This window comes from Leptodactylus fuscus, chromosome 7 (genome assembly GCF_031893055.1).
Source record: "Leptodactylus fuscus isolate aLepFus1 chromosome 7, aLepFus1.hap2, whole genome shotgun sequence".
In the NCBI taxonomy this organism is placed as follows: domain Eukaryota; kingdom Metazoa; phylum Chordata; class Amphibia; order Anura; family Leptodactylidae; genus Leptodactylus; species Leptodactylus fuscus.
The window spans coordinates 148,978,906-149,000,515 of record NC_134271.1 but is presented as its reverse complement, the minus strand read 5'-3'; the positions used below and the strand labels follow the sequence as shown (position 1 = coordinate 149,000,515).

At 52.9% G+C, this 21,610-nt stretch overlaps 1 protein-coding gene across 2 annotated transcripts; it reads left to right on the top strand.

Moving 5' to 3' along the window:
* The first annotated feature begins 2,324 nt into the window (after positions 1-2,324).
* Positions 2,325-19,656, top strand: PEX19 (peroxisomal biogenesis factor 19). 2 transcript variants are annotated; one of them, XM_075283255.1, is made up of 8 exons: positions 2,325-2,410; positions 8,655-8,767; positions 8,855-9,020; positions 9,490-9,575; positions 9,729-9,890; positions 10,103-10,267; positions 16,850-16,894; positions 19,129-19,656. In XM_075283255.1, the coding sequence occupies exons 1-8, from the start codon at positions 2,362-2,364 to the stop codon at positions 19,207-19,209; spliced, it is 867 nt and encodes a 288-aa protein (XP_075139356.1). In that variant the 5' UTR covers positions 2,325-2,361; the 3' UTR covers positions 19,210-19,656. The 2 variants fall into 2 exon arrangements, with proteins under 2 accessions (XP_075139356.1, XP_075139355.1); XM_075283254.1 differs by having other exon boundaries at positions 9,726-9,890.
* Positions 19,657-21,610: the final 1,954 nt, after the last annotated feature.

Below are 21,610 nucleotides of genomic sequence, written 5' to 3'. Positions count from 1 at the left end.
GACCCCTGTATTGACATCTGTATTGTTGTCTCACGGACTCGTACGCTAAGGCTTCTGTCTCAGACTATAAGGGTACATTCACACTACCATTATGAAGGTCCGTTGCTCTCATCCATTATAGGTATGACTATATATTATAAAGAAATACATTGAGGCCACCTAAATCTGTACAGAAACATAGTCTTTTCTAGGGGTGGTCACAGAATGCAGGCTAAAGTGCCTGTATGTGTGAACTGACCCTACAAACCCCCAAATAATGAGGGAAGTCATAAAGAACATGTATTATATGGCCGGTATCACCTCAGTATATCAGAGAGAGCCAGATAAGGACTAATACACCAGCCATGGTGCCCTACACAAGGTACTCCAACCCACGTACATAACCATAGGGGGCCCCAACTCTTACTGACTCTCCTGGTGACCTGCACATTTCATAGTTCATGCTGCCCCATCATTCTTGGTCCCCAGTATGGATAGAATGGTACTTGCTGACATTTTACAGGCCAAAATCTGAACTTTAAAGCCAACCTGGGAACACCCCAAGAAGGCCCATTATGGTTTGAGGTAGACAATACATAAAATCAGAGACCTGAGATTGTCCAGGCACAATTTGGAGCGTTGTCACCTCAGTGGCAGATTGTAGTCTCCGTTACCCAGCAGTCGCACATTGACTATGACATGGACTCTCTTCTCCAGTGTGATGTTGATGACTTTTCTCTTGCACGTCTTTAGCTTGCCACAATCCAGTGGTACGGTGAGCACAGACTTGTGTCCATATTGGTCTCACAGTGTATGTGCCCAATGTGTGGTCTTTTCAAAATGGTTCCCACTGAAAAGGTGGTCTTTGATTGGATAAGGGGGAGCTCTGCTTATAGAGTGTGAGGGAATAAGAATCCATTTTAGTATCTGGTTCTCCATTTTTATGGACTTTTTTTGACCTTTGCTGACATGTAAGTATTCTGGGAAGAATGCCAAGAACCTTGGATGTATCTAAGATAGAACAAGTCAGGCCAGAGCTGGGTTCACAGCTGTGCTGGAGTCTCCATTGGAGATACTGCCACCGAAACCGTCGAAAGCCTTTAATGTGAACTTAGCTTTAAGGGTAACATCTATTTTTGAAAAGATCAGACTCCTCTGCTGACCACGAGGAAGGCCACAAGCTGACAAGGCATGACGGAATACAACCAGATGAGTCTCACCCTATTAGCTTATAAAGTGGTGCACAATGAAACCACACGGACCCCATAGACTATTATGGGGTCCGTGTGTTTATCGCACAAATCATGCAGAGAGGAAAGTACTTCAAGCAGCACTTTTCTCTCCGCATGATTCATGCAGACACCACACGGACCCCATAATAGTCTATGGGGTCCGTGTGGTTTCATTGCACACCACTTTTTAATGCGTTCGGGGGGGAATACTGAATGCAGATGCGAATCGGGCCTAGTACGGTTACAATAAAACAGAACTCATCACAGAGCCAACACCGCTGTGTGATTCTTGCCCAAGCTCGAAGCTCCTCCTTAAAGGGGTTGTCCAGGAAAAAAGTTTATTTTTCGCTGAAGGCTACAGAAGTTAAAAAAAACTAAACAAAAACACACTAACAGTCCCTGGTGCTCTGTAGTCTCAGGCCGCTGTCTGGTCTGGCTTGTTCTGATGGAAGTCCCTGCCGCATGTGACTGCTGAGGCCAGCTTGAGCGGCCTAAGGAAAGAACATGGACCCTCACTCACATACGTCACCTGTGACATCCCAGGTCCTTTCCTTATGTCACTGAAGCCGCTGATTGGCCTCAGCAGTCACAGCAGACAGCAGCCTGGGACTAAGGAGCTCCGGGGACAGATGAGTTTTTTTTTTATTATTGTGTTCCCTGGCCTGCAGAGAAAAAAACTTGTTTTTCCTGGACTACCCCTTTAATTCAGCTCTGCACTGGGACTGGCAGAATGTTCTGGTTGTGACCATAAGAAGTATCATGAGAGGAAAATCAATTACTGACAAAATCAGCCTTTAAGAGTTGAGGTCTTCTCTCAAAATAGTGGTCTTTTGGACAGGTTTGACTTTATGTAGATGACATTAACCCCTCCCGACATCTGCTGTAATGAATAAAGAATGACAAATTGCAGAGAACTCTCCTTTTATATTAGACGCCTGTACAGACTGTAACGTCTTGCAGAGAACCGCTGCGCTATCACGAGCTCGTTACGTCACAGCCCGCGGCTCCTCCCATTCACCTTCTTATGCCTTTTAAAAATGGCGCCCTCCGCCGCGGCTTCACTGCCCTTACTAGAACGTGGCGTCCTATTGGCCGCACGGTGGTCACGTCATTAGGGCACACCCCCTCCTGGCAGTAGGAAGCAAGAAAGATGGCCGGAGCTGGGGAAGAAGACAAGGAGCTGGAGGACCTGCTGGATAGTGAGAGATGGGGGGCGGCATGGGGGGCTCAGACTGCTCTCTGGTGTCAGCTCCGGACGATCCTGGAGGGGCCTGCAGTGACTGACAGATGGCTGATACCGGCTCTGCGATTGCTCTCTGGTGTCAGGGGGTCTTATAGCGCACCCTAGGGGTGGGGGCTATGACTGACATATAAGGTTCTGCCATTGCTCTCTGGTGTCAGGGGTCTTATAGCGCACTCTAGGGGTGGGGGCTATGACTGACATATAAGGTTCTGCTATTGCTCTCTGGTGTCAGGGGGTCTTATAGCGCACCCTAGGGGTGGGGGCTATGACTGACATATAAGGTTCTGCCATTGCTCTCTGGTGTCAGGGGTCTTATAGCGCACCCTAGGGGTGGGGGCTATGACTGACATATAAGGTTCTGCCATTGCTCTCTGGTGTCAGGGGTCTTATAGTGCACTCTAGGGGTGGGGGCTATGACTGGCATATAAGGTTCTGCCATTGCTCTCTGCTGTCAGGGGGTCTTATAGTGCACTCTAGGGGTGGGGGCTATGACTGACATATAAGGTTCTGCCATTGCTCTCTGTGTCAGGGGTCTTATAGCGCACTCTAGGGGTGGGGGCTATGACTGACATATAAGGTTCTGCCATTGCTCTCTGGTGTCAGGGGTCTTATAGCGCACTCTAGGGGTGGGGGCTGTGACTGACATATAAGGTTCTGCCATTGCTTTCTGGTGTCAGGGTCTTATAGCGCACTCTAGGGGTGGGGGCTGTGACTGACATATAAGGTTCTGCCATTGCTCTCTGGTGTCAGGGGTCTTATAGCGCACTCTAGGGGTGGGGGCTGTGACTGACATATAAGGTTCTGCCATTGCTCTCTGGTGTCAGGGGTCTTATAGCGCACTCTAGGAGTGGGGGCTATGACTGACATATAAGGTTCTGCCATTGCTCTCTGGTGTCAGGGGTCTTATAGCGCACTCTAGGGGTGGGGGCTATGACTGACATATAAGGTTCTGCCATTGCTCTCTGGTGTCAGGGGTCTTATAGCGCACTCTAGGGGTGGGGGCTATGACTGACATATAAGGTTCTGCCATTGCTCTCTGGTGTCAGGGGTCTTATAGCGCACTCTAGGGGTGGGGGCTATGACTGACATATAAGGTTCTGCCATTGCTCTCTGGTGTCAGGGGGTCTTATAGTGCACTCTAGGGGTGGGGGCTATGACTGACATATAAGGTTCTGCCATTGCTCTCTGGTGTCAGGGGTCTTATAGCGCACTCTAGGGGTGGGGGCTATGACTGACATATAAGGTTCTGCCATTGCTCTCTGGTGTCAGGGGTCTTATAGCGCACTCTAGGGGTGGGGGCTATGACTGACATATAAGGTTCTGCCATTGCTCTCTGGTGTCAGGGGTCTTATAGCGCACTCTAGGGGTGGGGGCTATGGCTGACATATAAGGTTCTGCCGTTGCTCTCTGGTGTCAGGGGTCTTATAGCGCACTCTAGGGGTGGGGGCTATGACTGACATATAAGGTTCTGCCATTGCTCTCTGGTGTCAGGGGGTCTTATAGTGCACTCTAGGGGTGGGGGCTATGACTGACATATAAGGTTCTGCCATTGCTCTCTGGTGTCAGGGGTCTTATAGCGCACTCTAGGGGTGGGGGCTATGACTGACATATAAGGTTCTGCCATTGCTCTCTGGTGTCAGGGGTCTTATAGCGCACTCTAGGGGTGGGGGCTATGACTGGCATATAAGGTTCTGCCATTGCTCTCTGCTGTCAGGGGGTCTTATAGTGCACTCTAGGGGTGGGGGCTATGACTGACATATAAGGTTCTGCCATTGCTCTCTGTGTCAGGGGTCTTATAGCGCACTCTAGGGGTGGGGGCTATGACTGACATATAAGGTTCTGCCATTGCTCTCTGGTGTCAGGGGTCTTATAGCGCACTCTAGGGGTGGGGGCTATGGCTGACATATAAGGTTCTGCCGTTGCTCTCTGGTGTCAGGGGTCTTATAGCGCACTCTAGGGGTGGGGGCTATGACTGACATATAAGGTTCTGCCGTTGCTCTCTGGTGTCAGGGGTCTTATAGCGCACTCTAGGGGTGGGGGCTGTGACTGACATATAAGGTTCTGCCATTGCTCTCTGGTGTCAGGGGTCTTATAGCGCACTCTAGGGGTGGGGGCTATGACTGACATATAAGGTTCTGCCATTGCTCTCTGGTGTCAGGGGTCTTATAGCGCACTCTAGGGGTGGGGGCTATGACTGACATATAAGGTTCTGCCATTGCTCTCTGTGTCAGGGGTCTTATAGCGCACTCTAGGGGTGGGGGCTATGACTGACATATAAGGTTCTGCCATTGCTCTCTGGTGTCAGGGGTCTAATAGCGCAATCTAGGGGTGGGGGCTATGACTGACATATAAGGTTCTGCCATTGCTTTCTGGTGTCAGGGTCTTATAGCGCACTCTAGGGGTGGGGGCTATGACTGACATATAAGGTTCTGCCATTGCTCTCTGGTGTCAGGGTCTTATAGCGCACCCTAGGGGTGGGGGCTATGACTGACATATAAGGTTCTGCCATTGCTCTCTGGTGTCAGGGGTCTTATAGCGCACTCTAGGGGTGGGAGCTATGACTGACATATAAGGTTCTGCTATTGCTCTCTGGTGTCAGGGTCTTATAGCACACTCTAGGGGTGGGGGCTATGACTGACATATAAGGTTCTGCCATTGCTCTCTGCTGTCAGGGGTCTTATAGCGCACTCTAGGGGTGGGGGCTATGACTGACATATAAGGTTCTGCCATTGCTCTCTGTGTCAGGGGTCTTATAGCGCACTCTAGGGGTGGGGGCTATGACTGACATATAAGGTTCTGCCATTGCTCTCTGGTGTCAGGGGTCTTATAGCGCACTCTAGGGGTGGGGGCTATGGCTGACATATAAGGTTCTGCTGTTGCTCTCTGGTGTCAGGGGTCTTATAGCGCACTCTAGGGGTGGGGGCTATGACTGACATATAAGGTTCTGCCGTTGCTCTCTGGTGTCAGGGGTCTTATAGCGCACTCTAGGGGTGGGGGCTCTGACTGACATATAAGGTTCTGCCATTGCTCTCTGGTGTCAGGGGTCTTATAGCGCACTCTAGGGGTGGGGGCTATGACTGACATATAAGGTTCTGCCATTGCTCTCTGGTGTCAGGGGTCTTATAGCGCACTCTAGGGGTGGGGGCTGTGACTGACATATAAGGTTCTGCCATTGCTCTCTGGTGTCAGGGGTCTTATAGCGCACTCTAGGGGTGGGGGCTATGACTGACATATAAGGTTCTGCCATTGCTCTCTGGTGTCAGGGGTCTTATAGCGCACTCTAGGGGTGGGGGCTATGACTGACATATAAGGTTCTGCCATTGCTCTCTGGTGTCAGGGGTCTTATAGCGCACTCTAGGGGTGGGGGCTATGACTGACATATAAGGTTCTGCCATTGCTTTCTGGTGTCAGGGTCTTATAGCGCACTCTAGGGGTGGGGGCTATGACTGACATATAAGGTTCTGCCATTGCTCTCTGTGTCAGGGGTCTTATAGCGCACTCTAGGGGTGGGGGCTATGACTGACATATAAGGTTCTGCCATTGCTCTCTGGTGTCAGGGGTCTAATAGCGCAATCTAGGGGTGGGGGCTATGACTGACATATAAGGTTCTGCCATTGCTTTCTGGTGTCAGGGTCTTATAGCGCACTCTAGGGGTGGGGGCTATGACTGACATATAAGGTTCTGCCATTGCTCTCTGGTGTCAGGGGTCTTATAGCGCACTCTAGGGGTGGGAGCTATGACTGACATATAAGGTTCTGCTATTGCTCTTTGGTGTCAGGGTCTTATAGCACACTCTAGGGGTGGGGGCTATGACTGGCATATAAGGTTCTGCCATTGCTCTCTGCTGTCAGGGGGTCTTATAGTGCACTCTAGGGGTGGGGGCTATGACTGACATATAAGGTTCTGCCATTGCTCTCTGGTGTCAGGGGTCTTATAGCGCACTCTAGGGGTGGGGGCTATGGCTGACATATAAGGTTCTGCCATTGCTCTCTGGTGTCAGGGGTCTTATAGCGCACTCTAGGGGTGGGGGCTATGACTGACATATAAGGTTCTGCCATTGCTCTCTGGTGTCAGGGGTCTTATAGCGCACTCTAGGGGTGGGGGCTATGACTGACATATAAGGTTCTGCCATTGCTTTCTGGTGTCAGGGTCTTATAGCGCACTCTAGGGGTGGGGGCTATGACTGACATATAAGGTTCTGCCATTGCTTTCTGGTGTCAGGGTCTTATAGCGCACTCTAGGGGTGGGGGCTATGACTGACATATAAGGTTCTGCCATTGCTCTCTGGTGTCAGGGGTCTTATAGCGCACTCTAGGGGTGGGGGCTATGACTGACATATAAGGTTCTGCCATTGCTCTCTGTGTCAGGGGTCTTATAGCGCACTCTAGGGGTGGGGGCTATGACTGACATATAAGGTTCTGCCATTGCTCTCTGGTGTCAGGGGTCTAATAGCGCAATCTAGGGGTGGGGGCTATGACTGACATATAAGGTTCTGCTATTGCTCTCTGGTGTCAGGGTCTTATAGCACACTCTAGGGGTGGGGGCTATGACTGACATATAAGGTTCTGCTATTGCTCTCTGGTGTCAGGGTCTTATAGCACACTCTAGGGGTGGGGGCTATGACTGGCATATAAGGTTCTGCCATTGCTCTCTGCTGTCAGGGGGTCTTATAGTGCACTCTAGGGGTGGGGGCTATGACTGACATATAAGGTTCTGCCATTGCTCTCTGGTGTCAGGGGTCTTATAGCGCACTCTAGGGGTGGGGGCTATGGCTGACATATAAGGTTCTGCTGTTGCTCTCTGGTGTCAGGGGTCTTATAGCGCACTCTAGGGGTGGGGGCTGTGACTGACATATAAGGTTCTGCCATTGCTCTCTGGTGTCAGGGGTCTTATAGCGCACTCTAGGGGTGGGGGCTATGACTGACATATAAGGTTCTGCCATTGCTCTCTGGTGTCAGGGGTCTTATAGCGCACTCTAGGGGTGGGGGCTGTGACTGACATATAAGGTTCTGCCATTGCTCTCTGGTGTCAGGGGTCTTATAGCGCACTCTAGGGGTGGGGGCTATGACTGACATATAAGGTTCTGCCATTGCTCTCTGGTGTCAGGGGTCTTATAGCGCACTCTAGGGGTGGGGGCTATGACTGACATATAAGGTTCTGCCATTGCTCTCTGTGTCAGGGGTCTTATAGCGCACTCTAGGGGTGGGGGCTATGACTGACATATAAGGTTCTGCCATTGCTCTCTGGTGTCAGGGGTCTTATAGCGCACTCTAGGGGTGGGGGCTATGACTGACATATAAGGTTCTGCCATTGCTTTCTGGTGTCAGGGTCTTATAGCGCACTCTAGGGGTGGGGGCTATGACTGACATATAAGGTTCTGCCATTGCTTTCTGGTGTCAGGGTCTTATAGCGCACTCTAGGGGTGGGGGCTGTGACTGACATATAAGGTTCTGCCATTGCTCTCTGATGTCAGGGTCTTATAGCGCACTCTAGGGGTGGGGGCTATGACTGACATATAAGGTTCTGCCATTGCTCTCTGATGTCAGGGTCTTATAGCGCACTCTAGGAGTGGGGGCTATGACTGACATATAAGGTTCTGCCATTGCTTTCTGGTGTCAGGGTCTTATAGCGCACTCTAGGGGTGGGGGCTATGACTGACATATAAGGTTCTGCTATTGCTCTCTGATGTCAGGGTCTTATAGCGCACTCTAGGGGTGGGGGCTATGACTGACATATAAGGTTCTGCCATTGCTCTCTGTGACAGGGTCTTATAGCGCACTCTAGGGGTGGGGGCTATGACTGACATATAAGGTTCTGCCATTGCTTTCTGGTGTCAGGGTCTTATAGCGCACTCTAGGGGTGGGGGCTGTGACTGACCTATAAGGCTCTGCCATTTCTCTCTGGTGTTAGGGGTCTTATAGCGCACTCTAGGGGTGGGGGCTATGACTGACATATAAGGTTCTGCCATTGCTCTCTGGTGTCAGGGGTCTTATAGCGCACTCTAGGGGTGGGGGCTATGACTGACATATAAGGTTCTGCCATTGCTCTCTGTGTCAGGGGTCTTAGAGCGCACTCTAGGGGTGGGGGCTATGACTGACATATAAGGTTCTGCGATTGATCTCTGATGTCAGGGTCATGTGACCAGAGTTCTGCATTGGCGCCGGCGGCCATATTGTCTGACTGTATTGTCTCCGTGACAGGTGCCCTTGACGATTTTGAGAAGACCAGCCAGCCCCCTCCTCCTCCACCTGCGGCCTCTGACAAATCCGCCAAGCCCGCCACGGCTGAGAAGCCGCCGGCAGATGCCGCCAAGGTTAGTACCCCCCGCTCCCCTCATTGTAGTGTCTGTCCTGATACCCCGGGGGGCACCTACAGATGTTGTCTCCGCTGCCCCCTGCAGGATGCCCTCTTCACGTCTCAGGAGAAGTTCTTCCAGGAGCTCTTCAGCAGCGAGCTGGCGGCTCAGGCCACGGAGGAGTTTGAGAAGGCCATGAAGGAGCTGGCCGAGGAGGAGCCGCACCTGGTCGAGCAGTTCCAGAAGTTATCAGAGGCCGCCGGCAAAGTGGGTAAGAGAGACGGGGTAAAGGTCGCCAGACGGTGCACAACCAGGGGGCAAAGGGTAGAGTCCGCCTGAGGGGGGAGGAGGAGCGGACGCCGTCTTAGATACAGTATGGGCGCCTGTACCTAAACCCATCCAGGACGTTATCTGACCAGGGGTCACCCCCCTGCCTTGGTCAGAGGTCATCTGCGACTAACAGAGGGCGAACCTGACTCTCTGAGCTAGGAAAAGCCAATAACATGCTTGTCACCCAGCTTTCCCAGGCTCCTGAATGAAGGTTAAAGGACTTGCACTGATCATAAATCCAGAGATCATTTCATCCACAAATGGTGCCACATTGGCCACTAGGCTGTGTCTGGTATTGCAGCTCAGCGCCATTGAAATGAATGGGCTGGATGTGCAGTACCAAAAACTACCTGCAGACAAGTGTGGCGCTGCCATCTTCAACCCTCCTTTTAATTTGCTTATCCTGGTAGGAAGTGATGAATCGTCTCAGCAGGAGTTCACGTCTTGTCTTAAGGAGACCCTCACAGGACTGGCCAAGAACGCCAATGACTTGCAGGTAAGAGGTTAGAGTGGCCAGCGCCCGGCTGGCCGCCATCTTTGTGTGGCCCTCTGCAATGTCCTTGTGACAGTGATGGGTGGTCTCGTATGTCTATGACCTTTGTGGGTTACAGCATTAGCGCCCCCTGATGGCCTTGTGTGTTTTCAGCAGAATTCCAGCCTATCGGAGGAGGAGCTGACCCGCGCCATGGATGGCCTGGGCATGGAGGAGCTGGAGGGCGAGGGGAACATCCTCCCCTTCATGCAGAACATCATGCAGAACCTGCTGTCCAAGGAGGTCCTGTACCCCTCCCTCAAGGAGATCACCGACAAGGTAAGCTGCGCCTGGGAAAGCTGAGTGACAAACAATATGGCCGCTCCATCGAGAGTCGTCACCCAGCTTTCCTGGTGTCTGAATATCTCTGCCTAGTATTGCAATGAGTGTGACCATGCAGAGTCTGGGAAAGCTGGGTATGGTAGGTGTTGTCACCCAGCTTTCCCAGAGCATGTCCTGGGTGTCTGATCTCTTCTTTCTCTCTCACTCAGTTCCCTGAATGGCTGCAGGCTCACCAGGAGACGCTGCCCCCCGAGGAGTACCACAAGTACCAGGAGCAGCACAACCTCATGGCCAGGATCTGTCAGCACTTTGAGAGCGAGCAGTCGGGGGACGAGGCCGCCAGATTTGAAGCAGTTATGGATCTTATGCAGCAGGTGAGCAATATGGCGGTGTCTGCTCATGTCCTGGGGGGGCGCTCTTCTCTGAGGAAGGGGAAGCAAGAGGGCAAGACTTCTGGGCGAGGGGTGATGAATTCTTCTGGGGCAGTGAGAACTGAGATGGCAAAAGTATTAGGGTGATGGTCCCTGGTGATGGTGCCCTAGAGAAGAGCGCTGGTCCCTGGTGATGGTGCACTAGAGAAGAGCGCTGGTCCCTGGTGATGGTGCACTAGAGAAGAGCGCTGGTCCCTGGTGATGGTGCACTAGAGAAGAGCGCTGGTCCCTGGTGATCTCTACCAGCAGGTGGGGCTCTTCTGTGGGGTCACAAAATTAGGGGGGTAGCACTGCTCTAGGGCGCAGTCACCAGGGACCAGCGCTCTTCTCTAGTGCACCACCACCAGGGACCAGCGCTCTTCTCTAGGGCACCATCACCAGGGACCAGCGCTCTTCTCTAGTGCACCACCACCAGGGACCAGCGCTCTTCTCTAGTGCACCATCACCAGGGACCAGCGCTCTTCTCTAGTGCACCACCACCAGGGACCAGCGCTCTTCTCTAGGGCACCATCACCAGGGACCAGCGCTCTTCTCTAGTGCACCACCACCAGGGACCAGCGCTCTTCTCTAGTGCACCATCACCAGGGACCAGCGCTCTTCTCTAGGGCACCATCACCAGGGACCAGCGCTCTTCTCTGGGGCACCATCACCAGGGCACCAGCTCTCTTCTCTGGGGCACCATCACCAGGGCACCAGCTCTCTTCTCTAGTGCACCATCACCAGGGACCAGCGATCTTCTCTAGGGCACCATCACCAGGGACCAGCGCTCTTCTTTAGTGCACCATCACCAGGGACCAGCGCTCTTCTTTAGTGCACCATCACCAGGGACCAGCGCTCTTCTCTAGGGCACCTTCACCAGGGACCAGCGCTCTTCCCTAGGGCACCTTCACCAGGGTCCAGCGCTCTTCTCTAGTGCACCATCACCAGGGACCAGCGCTCTTCTTTAGTGCACCATCACCAGGGACCAGCGCTCTTCTCTAGTGCACCTTCACCAGGGACCAGCGCTCTTCTCTAGGGCACCTTCACCAGGGACCAGCGCTCTTCTCTAGTGCACCATCACCAGGGACCAGCGCTCTTCTCTAGTGCACCTTCACCAGGGACCAGCGCTCTTCTCTAGTGCACCATCACCAGGGACCAGCGCTCTTCTCTAGTGCACCATCACCAGGGACCAGCGCTCTTCTCTAGGGCACCATCACCAGGGCACCAGCTCTCTTCTCTAGTGCACCATCACCAGGGACCAGCGCTCTTCTCTAGTGCACCATCACCAGGGACCAGCGCTCTTCTCTAGGGCACCATCACCAGGGACCAGCGCTCTTCTCTAGTGCACCATCACCAGGGACCAGCTCTCTTCTCTAGTGCACCATTACCAGGGACCAGCGCTCTTCTCTAGTGCACCATCACCAGGGACCAGCGCTCTTCTCTAGAGCACCATCACCAGGGCACCAGCTCTCTTCTCTAGGGCACCTTCACCAGGGACCAGCGCTCTTCTCTAGTGCACCATCACCAGGGCACCAGCTCTCTTCTCTAGTGCACCATTACCAGGGACCAGCGCTCTTCTCTAGGGCACCACCACCAGGGACCAGCGCTCTTCTCTAGGGCACCACCACCAGGGACCAGCGCTCTTCTCTAGTGCACCATCACCAGGGACCAGCGCTCTTCTCTGGGGCACCATCACCAGGGACCAGCGCTCTTCTCTAGTGCACCATCACCAGGGACCAGCGCTCTTCTCTAGGGCACCATCACCAGGGACCAGCGCTCTTCTCTAGTGCACCATCACCAGGGACCAGCGCTCTTCTCTAGTGCACCATCACCAGGGACCAGCGCTCTTCTCTAGGGCACCGTCACCAGGGACCAGCGCTCTTCTCTAGAGCACCATCACCAGGGACCAGCGCTCTTCTCTAGGGCACCAGGAACCAGCGCTCTTCTCTAGTGCACCATCACCAGGGACCAGCGCTCTTCTCTAGGGCACCATCACCAGCGCTCTTCTCTAGTGCACCATCACCAGGGACCAGCGCTCTTCTCTAGGGCACCATCACCAGGGACCAGCGCTCTTCTCTAGGGCACCATCACCAGGGACCAGCGCTCTTCTCTAGTGCACCATCACCAGGGACCAGCGCTCTTCTCTAGTGCAGCATCACCAGGGGACCAGCACTCTTCTCTAGGGCACCATCACCAGGGACCAGCGCTCTTCTCTAGGGCACCATCACCAGGGACCAGCGCTCTTCTCTAGGGCACCAGGAACCAGCGCTCTTCTCTAGTGCACCATCACCAGGGACCAGCGCTCTTCTCTAGGGCACCATCACCAGCGCTCTTCTCTAGTGCACCATCACCAGGGACCAGCGCTCTTCTCTAGTGCACCACCACCAGGGACCAGCGCTCTTCTCTAGGGCACCATCACCAGGGACCAGCGCTCTTCTCTAGTGCACCATCACCAGGGACCAGCGCTCTTCTCTAGTGCAGCATCACCAGGGGACCAGCACTCTTCTCTAGGGCACCATCACCAGGGACCAGCGCTCTTCTCTAGAGCACCATCACCAGGGACCAGCGCTCTTCTCTAGGGCACCAGGAACCAGCGCTCTTCTCTAGTGCACCATCACCAGGGACCAGCGCTCTTCTCTAGGGCACCATCACCAGCGCTCTTCTCTAGTGCACCATCACCAGGGACCAGCGCTCTTCTCTAGTGCACCACCACCAGGGACCAGCGCTCTTCTCTAGGGCACCATCACCAGGGACCAGCGCTCTTCTCTAGTGCACCACCACCAGGGACCAGCGCTCTTCTCTAGTGCACCATCACCAGGGACCAGCGCTCTTCTCTAGGGCACCATCACCAGGGACCAGCGCTCTTCTCTGGGGCACCATCACCAGGGCACCAGCTCTCTTCTCTGGGGCACCATCACCAGGGCACCAGCTCTCTTCTCTAGTGCACCATTACCAGGGACCAGCGCTCTTCTCTAGGGCACCATCACCAGGGACCAGCGCTCTTCTCTGGGGCACCATCACCAGGGCACCAGCTCTCTTCTCTAGTGCACCATCACCAGGGTCCAGCGCTCTTCTCTAGGGCACCATCACCAGGGCACCAGCTCTCTTCTCTAGTGCACCATTACCAGGGACCAGCGCTCTTCTCTAGTGCACCATCACCAGGGACCAGCGATCTTCTCTAGGGCACCATCACCAGGGACCAGCGCTCTTCTTTAGTGCACCATCACCAGGGACCAGCGCTCTTCTTTAGTGCACCATCACCAGGGACCAGCGCTCTTCTCTAGGGCACCTTCACCAGGGACCAGCGCTCTTCCCTAGGGCACCTTCACCAGGGTCCAGCGCTCTTCTCTAGTGCACCATCACCAGGGACCAGCGCTCTTCTTTAGTGCACCATCACCAGGGACCAGCGCTCTTCTCTAGTGCACCTTCACCAGGGACCAGCGCTCTTCTCTAGGGCACCTTCACCAGGGACCAGCGCTCTTCTCTAGTGCACCATCACCAGGGACCAGCGCTCTTCTCTAGTGCACCTTCACCAGGGACCAGCGCTCTTCTCTAGTGCACCATCACCAGGGACCAGCGCTCTTCTCTAGTGCACCATCACCAGGGACCAGCGCTCTTCTCTAGGGCACCATCACCAGGGCACCAGCTCTCTTCTCTAGTGCACCATCACCAGGGACCAGCGCTCTTCTCTAGTGCACCATCACCAGGGACCAGCGCTCTTCTCTAGGGCACCATCACCAGGGACCAGCGCTCTTCTCTAGTGCACCATCACCAGGGACCAGCTCTCTTCTCTAGTGCACCATTACCAGGGACCAGCGCTCTTCTCTAGTGCACCATCACCAGGGACCAGCGCTCTTCTCTAGAGCACCATCACCAGGGCACCAGCTCTCTTCTCTAGGGCACCTTCACCAGGGACCAGCGCTCTTCTCTAGTGCACCATCACCAGGGCACCAGCTCTCTTCTCTAGTGCACCATTACCAGGGACCAGCGCTCTTCTCTAGGGCACCACCACCAGGGACCAGCGCTCTTCTCTAGGGCACCACCACCAGGGACCAGCGCTCTTCTCTAGTGCACCATCACCAGGGACCAGCGCTCTTCTCTGGGGCACCATCACCAGGGACCAGCGCTCTTCTCTAGTGCACCATCACCAGGGACCAGCGCTCTTCTCTAGGGCACCATCACCAGGGACCAGCGCTCTTCTCTAGTGCACCATCACCAGGGACCAGCGCTCTTCTCTAGTGCACCATCACCAGGGACCAGCGCTCTTCTCTAGGGCACCGTCACCAGGGACCAGCGCTCTTCTCTAGAGCACCATCACCAGGGACCAGCGCTCTTCTCTAGGGCACCAGGAACCAGCGCTCTTCTCTAGTGCACCATCACCAGGGACCAGCGCTCTTCTCTAGGGCACCATCACCAGCGCTCTTCTCTAGTGCACCATCACCAGGGACCAGCGCTCTTCTCTAGGGCACCATCACCAGGGACCAGCGCTCTTCTCTAGGGCACCATCACCAGGGACCAGCGCTCTTCTCTAGTGCACCATCACCAGGGACCAGCGCTCTTCTCTAGTGCAGCATCACCAGGGGACCAGCACTCTTCTCTAGGGCACCATCACCAGGGACCAGCGCTCTTCTCTAGGGCACCATCACCAGGGACCAGCGCTCTTCTCTAGGGCACCATCACCAGGGGACCAGCGATCTTCTCTAGGGCACCATCGCCAGGGACCAGCGCTCTTCTTTAGTGCACCATCACCAGGGACCAGCGCTCTTCTTTAGTGCACCATCACCAGGGACCAGCGCTCTTCTCTAGGGCACCTTCACCAGGGACCAGCGCTCTTCCCTAGGGCACCTTCACCAGGGTCCAGCGCTCTTCTCTAGTGCACCATCACCAGGGACCAGCGCTCTTCTTTAGTGCACCATCACCAGGGACCAGCGCTCTTCTCTAGTGCACCTTCACCAGGGACCAGCGCTCTTCTCTAGGGCACCTTCACCAGGGACCAGCGCTCTTCTCTAGTGCACCATCACCAGGGACCAGCGCTCTTCTCTAGTGCACCTTCACCAGGGACCAGCGCTCTTCTCTAGTGCACCATCACCAGGGACCAGCGCTCTTCTCTAGTGCACCATCACCAGGGACCAGCGCTCTTCTCTAGTGCACCTTCACCAGGGACCAGCGCTCTTCTCTAGTGCACCATCACCAGGGACCAGCGCTCTTCTCTAGTGCACCATCACCAGGGACCAGCGCTCTTCTCTAGTGCACCTTCACCAGGGACCAGCGCTCTTCTCTAGTGCACCATCACCAGGGACCAGCGCTCTTCTCTAGGGCACCATCACCAGGGTCCAGCGCTCTTCCCTAGGGCACCTTCACCAGGGTCCAGCGCTCTTCTCTAGGACACCATTACCAGGGACCAGCGCTCTTCTCTAGTACACCATTACCAGGGACCAGCGCTCTTCTCTAGGACACCATTACCAGGGACCAGCGCTCTTCTCTAGGGCACCATCACCAGGGACCAGTGCTCTTCTCTAGTACACCATCACCAGGGACCAGAGCTCTTCTTTAGTGCACCATCACCAGGTGACCAGCGCTCTTCTCTAGGGCACCATCACCAGGGGACCAGCGCTCTTCTGTAGGGCACCATCACCAGGGACCAGCGCTCTTCTCTAGTGCACCATCACCAGGGACCAGCGCTCTTCTCTAGTGCACCATCACCAGGGACCAGCGCTCTTCTCTAGTGCACCATCACCAGGGACCAGCGCTCTTCTCTAGTGCACCATCACCAGGGACCAGCGCTCTTCTATAGGGCGCCATCACCAGGGACCAGCGCTCTTTTCTAGGGCACCATCACCAGGGACCAGCGCTCTTTTCTAGGGCACCATCACTAGGGACCAGCGCTCTTCTCTAGAGCACCATCACCAGGGACCAGCGCTCTTCTCTAGAGCACCATCACCAGGGACCAGCGCTCTTCTCTAGTGCACCATCACCAGGGACCAGCGCTCTTCTCTAGAGCACCATCACCAGGGACCAGCGCTCTTCTCTAGAGCACCATCACCAGGGACCAGCGCTCTTCTCTAGTGCACCATCACCAGGGACCAGCGCTCTTCTCTAGTGCACCATCACCAGGGACCAGCGCTCTTCTCTAGTGCACCATCACCAGGGACCAGAGCTCTTCTCTAGTGCACCATCACCAGGGACCAGCGCTCTTCTCTAGTGCACCATCACCAGGGACCAGCGCTCTTCTCTAGTGCACCATCACCAGGGACCAGCGCTCTTCTCTAGTGCACCATCACCAGGGGTTAGTGCTTTGTGGGGCAAAAAGAGTAGGTGGGTGACACTTCTCTGGTTTGCAGGAGGGGGCACGTATCTAAGGCAGGGGTGGCTGGTATTGGAGGATTAGACTCTTCTCTAGGGCACCATCAGGGGTCCTGCACTGATCTATAGGACGGTGAGAGCAGGAGGGGTAGACGCTTCTCACTGATGCGGCAGTAGGGGGCACCACTCTTCTCTGGGGCAGGTAATGGACACCGCTTATCTCTTGTGTCTCCTCTGTTTCAGTTGCAGGAGCTGGGACACCCGCCCAAGGAGCTGGCCGGAGACTCGGTGAGTGTCAGCTGAACCCCTCACCGATCCTGAGTAGCATTGTCTCTTTTACTCCAGTTACATCCAAAGCTGCCTTCACCGGTCATGCCTATAGAGCGACACACCCACAGCTTCTATATACTGGTGTTCTCGGCCGCTGTGCATTCTGGGTACCAGCCGGTCCTCTCCTGGGTGAGGCTGTGTACATGGTGTGACCGCTCCGGTATAAATAGATGATGGGTGTCAGACCCCCCCCCCCCCCTGTTTTCTATTTGAGGGCCCTGGCTCGCTGTGATGGAGACATCTGCTCCGCTCTGACCAGTTTTGGCTTCTTGGCTCTGTCTTGCAGCTTGTTTACTAACTCTGCCAGGCAGAAAGCAGGGGGGGGGGGCTTAACCCTGTGTGTGCCAGAGAGCACTGCCATAGCTGAACTGTAGTCACCAGAGGAGTAAAGGGAATGACTCCAGCAGGATTGGGATCTGCATCTACCGCCCCAACATCACTCTCCTCCCTCTGCCATTTTGTATACCAGCCGTTATCCTCTGCCCCCTGCTGGCCAGGACTGGAAGGACTCCGCACACTACAACACTCCTTCAGTTACTTTCCTCTACTCTTACTGATAATAGCTCAGATTCTGCCCTATGCTCTAATCCCTTCTAAAGCTGCACATCCTGCTCTTATATTCACAATTCTTATACTGTGGTCACATCCAGAGCAGCATTCATAGCTCTTATATTCTAATCTATATGCAAGTCTGTTTTGTAATCCTTATACTCCAGTCGCATCCAGAGCTGCACTCACAATTTTTATACCAGAGTTATATTTGTAATACATTTATTATAATTTCTACAAATTAAATTACTTATTTTTTATTTTTATTTTATATTTTTTATGTTTATGTCGGTCACACCCAGAGCTGCATTCAAAATCCTTAAAGGGATCCTAACACGTTGGAATAGTCTTAAGAAAGGCTATTCGTCTCCTACCTTTAGTTGTCTTCTCCGCGCCACCGTTCGCCTAAAATCCTGTTTTTTCTCGGTATGTAAATGAGCTCTCTTGCAGCACTGGGGGCGGGCCCCAGCACTCAGACAGCACTGGGGGCGTCCCCAATGCTGCCAGAGAACTCTCCAGCACCGCCTCCATCTTCTTCTGCAGCCAGGTGTTCACCGCGTCTTCTTCTGGTGGTGGCTTGTAACTTCTAGGCCAAGGGCAAGCCGACTGCGCGTGCCCACTGGCTACGAGAAAATGGCCGCTTCCAATACTATGTAAGTGGATATTTTTCTTGTAGCCGAGACCATGCGCAGTCGGCTTGCCCTAGGCCCGAGGACTAAAAGTTACAAGCCGCCACTGGAAGAAGACGTGGTGAAGACCTCGCTGCAGAAGAAGATGGAGGCGGCGCTGGAGAGCTCTCTGGCAGCATTGGGGACGCCCCCAGTGCTGCAAGAGAACTCATTTACATACCGAGAAAAAACAGGATTTTAGGCAAACGGTGGCGCAGAGAAGACAACGAAAGGTAGGAGACGAATAGCCTTTCTTAAGACTATTCCGACCTGTTAGTTAGAAAAAAATGTGATTGAATGATAGGATCCCTTTAATCTCTATCCACATCCAAAGTTGCATTTTCACTTCTTATGCCCCAATTCCCAATATTTACTATTTTCATGCTGCAGTCACCTCTAGAGCAGCATTCGGAATTCTAATAATCCATTCACCATCAAAGCTGTAGCCTTTCTACTCTATTGACATCCAGAGCTGCATGCTAGATTCTTATACGTGTCTTTCCCTTTTTTTATACTGCAGTCCCATACGAAGCAGCATCTATAACTTTTATACTCTATTCACCTGTAAAATTGTTGGTTATTTTTATACTGTAGTCACATCCAAAGCAGCATTTATCATTTTTACACCCTACTCGGATGTGAAACAGTATTTACACCCTGTATACACCAGTTGCACGCAGTGGCATTTTTTGCACTGCAGTCACATCCAAAACTGCATTCTTATTTCTTGTACTGTAGTCGCATCCAGAGCAGCCTTTGCTATTTGTATACTCCAGTCACATCCAAAGCGGCATTCATAGTTCACTTGCACTGAGTTACTAACGACTGACCTTTTACAATGCATTGCACCCTGGTGACTAAAATCCCAGGAGAATGTTGAGTGCTGCTTTGGCTGTGATTGGAGTACCAGTATTACAGGTTGGCTGACTCTGAGATTTCCAATTTTATTTTTTTTTTTATTTTTTTTTTTTTCAGCCTCCCGGGTTGAATTTCGATCTGGACAGCATGAACCTGAACTCCGGAAGTGCCAGCGGCGAGCAGTGCCTGATCATGTGACCTAGCCCTGCGACAGACGACTTAGCGTGTAGCGGGAGGCCGGCCTCCATCTTTGGGCCGGTGTAGAGACTATAGGAAGGATGCACAACCTCCGACACCAGCGAGCTTGGCCAGTGGCTCCGAAACGCGTTGCCCGGGACAATCTGCCTTATTGTACTTACTAATCAGACCACCTCCGGCCCAGGGACTAAAACGCATGTAGCAAAGACGACGCTGCCCCCCTGTGACTACTATGTATAATAACACTGAGCATCGGGGTCTCCTGCCCTACTAACAGTGGACTAGAGGGCGCTAATAGGCCCATTTGTAATGATACATGTGGTAATGCTGCTTTTGGGTATTTTGGGTACACCTCTTCACCATACTGAGGTACACCGTGCCTCGCGCCTCACCCATATCATTGGTTTATACTGAAGAGAGAAGATAATAAACGTACCTCTGCCAGTATCGGTTATGTAATATGGTGGTAATTGGGGGGGGTCCTTCATTATTTCTTATTCAAAGGGCTCTCTAATATCAATGAGCGCTATCTAGAGCTCCCCCCTGAAATAACAGCTGAGGGGAAACACCAAGACTTGCCATGATTGGTTGCAAGCTTGAGTCAACCATCCCTTTAAATATACCAAAACATGGCTGCTTTTTCCCCAGAAACTGTGCCGCAGTGCAATACCGGGCACAACCCGTGGACAGGTGTGGCGCTGTTTCTGGGGAAAAGCAGCGGTGTTTTGTTTTTCTTTTATATTCTTAAAGCCCCTTTTAGTTATTGGATATAGGAGCCTTAAAGGGAGTGTGTCACCAGACCCCAGTATACCACCCAGCCTCGCAGATAGATGGGTCATGGTCCTCTGAATCAGACAGTGGTTTCCCCTTACTGATCGGTGCTGCCATTGCCACGATATTCCTGATATAAATGAGCTTTATTCAACAACAAGGGCGCCAAGGGTTCATTTGCATATACACAAAACTGGCCCTATCTCCGTAACGGAGGCAGCGATTCACAAGGGGGCGACACAGGGTACGCACTCCTGAACCAAACAATCTATCTGGGGGCTGGGCTGATCTGATGTGTTCTAGTGATACACTCCCTTTAAGGTGCAGTTAACAATATCAGTAGCCGGGGGGGGGGGAAGCCATGGAGGTGACTATGCTCCCACCGCCTTTAAGACGGCCTTGACATCATTGTTGAATTAAAGGGAACCACCATTGGGCACTTCTGTGACCGGTGCTGCCCCCTGTATGGTGCTCTCACCCCAGGCTGTGGGCCGCAGACAGCCTCAGGGGCCAAGTGCTCTGTATTGAAGGATCCAGGTCTGTGTCCAAGAAAAGATACTCAAGAAACTCCGAAGTATCGCCTTGTTAATGGTTCATAAAGTTTTTGAGATTCTGCACATCAAGATTTCTTAATATTTGCTAGAAGACCCCCAATAATCAGACACCTGCCCGGTAATCAGCTGTGCACCTGTGTGCTCATCACATGACCATGGACCGTAAATCACATGACCATGGACCGTAAATCACATGACCATGGACCGTAAATCACATGACCATGGACTGTAAATCACATGACCATGGACCGTAAATCACATGACTATGGTCAGACTTTTATCCTCTAGAAGTAACAGAATGAGTGACAGCAAACAGAAATCTAGAAAACTGCGAGGAATTGATACAGAAAGTATATTGGAAAATTATACAACTTTTTATTGTACATTTGTTTGCCAAAATTGGTCTGAAAGTGGCCAACCCCTTTAACCACTTCCGGACCGCCCATAGACTATATACTCCCAGGAAGTGGTTGCCTTGTTCTGACAGGATGTACTGGTACGTCCAATCAGAACACAGCAGCTGCACGGAGATCGTGTAGCTGCTTTCAATAGGAGCCGGCTGTAACTTCAGCCGGAGCACCCAGAGAGAAGACAGGGCAGATTTATTACCTTCCCTGCCATCTCGATCGCTGTGTATACATGTTAAATATTATATATTTACAATATTCTCTAGCAGACATGGGGTTAACACTCTACTGACATCATAGTCTTATATTCTTGGAACATGGGTGCGGTTAGAGTACACTATTTTAGAAATCTCCTTACATAGCTACAAGATGGAAGGTAACACCCACTCTCATGAATATAAATGAGTAAGAAATACACATGTCTGGGTCTGTCTTTGGGAAGACCAGGGGAAGACCAGGAGGTCTGTCTTTGGGAACACCAGGGTGGGTGGTCCAGGCAGATGGACATCCATGGACGTCGTAACCAGCCCAAGTCCACCAACCAGATGACAAGCATGAACCAAGCTGTAACTACAAGATATCCAGATGATTTAACTTCTCTGAAGATGTAAGCTATTGACAATTGACTGATATTTGTGTGATTTGGACATTTTCCCTGTTCCTGTGTTT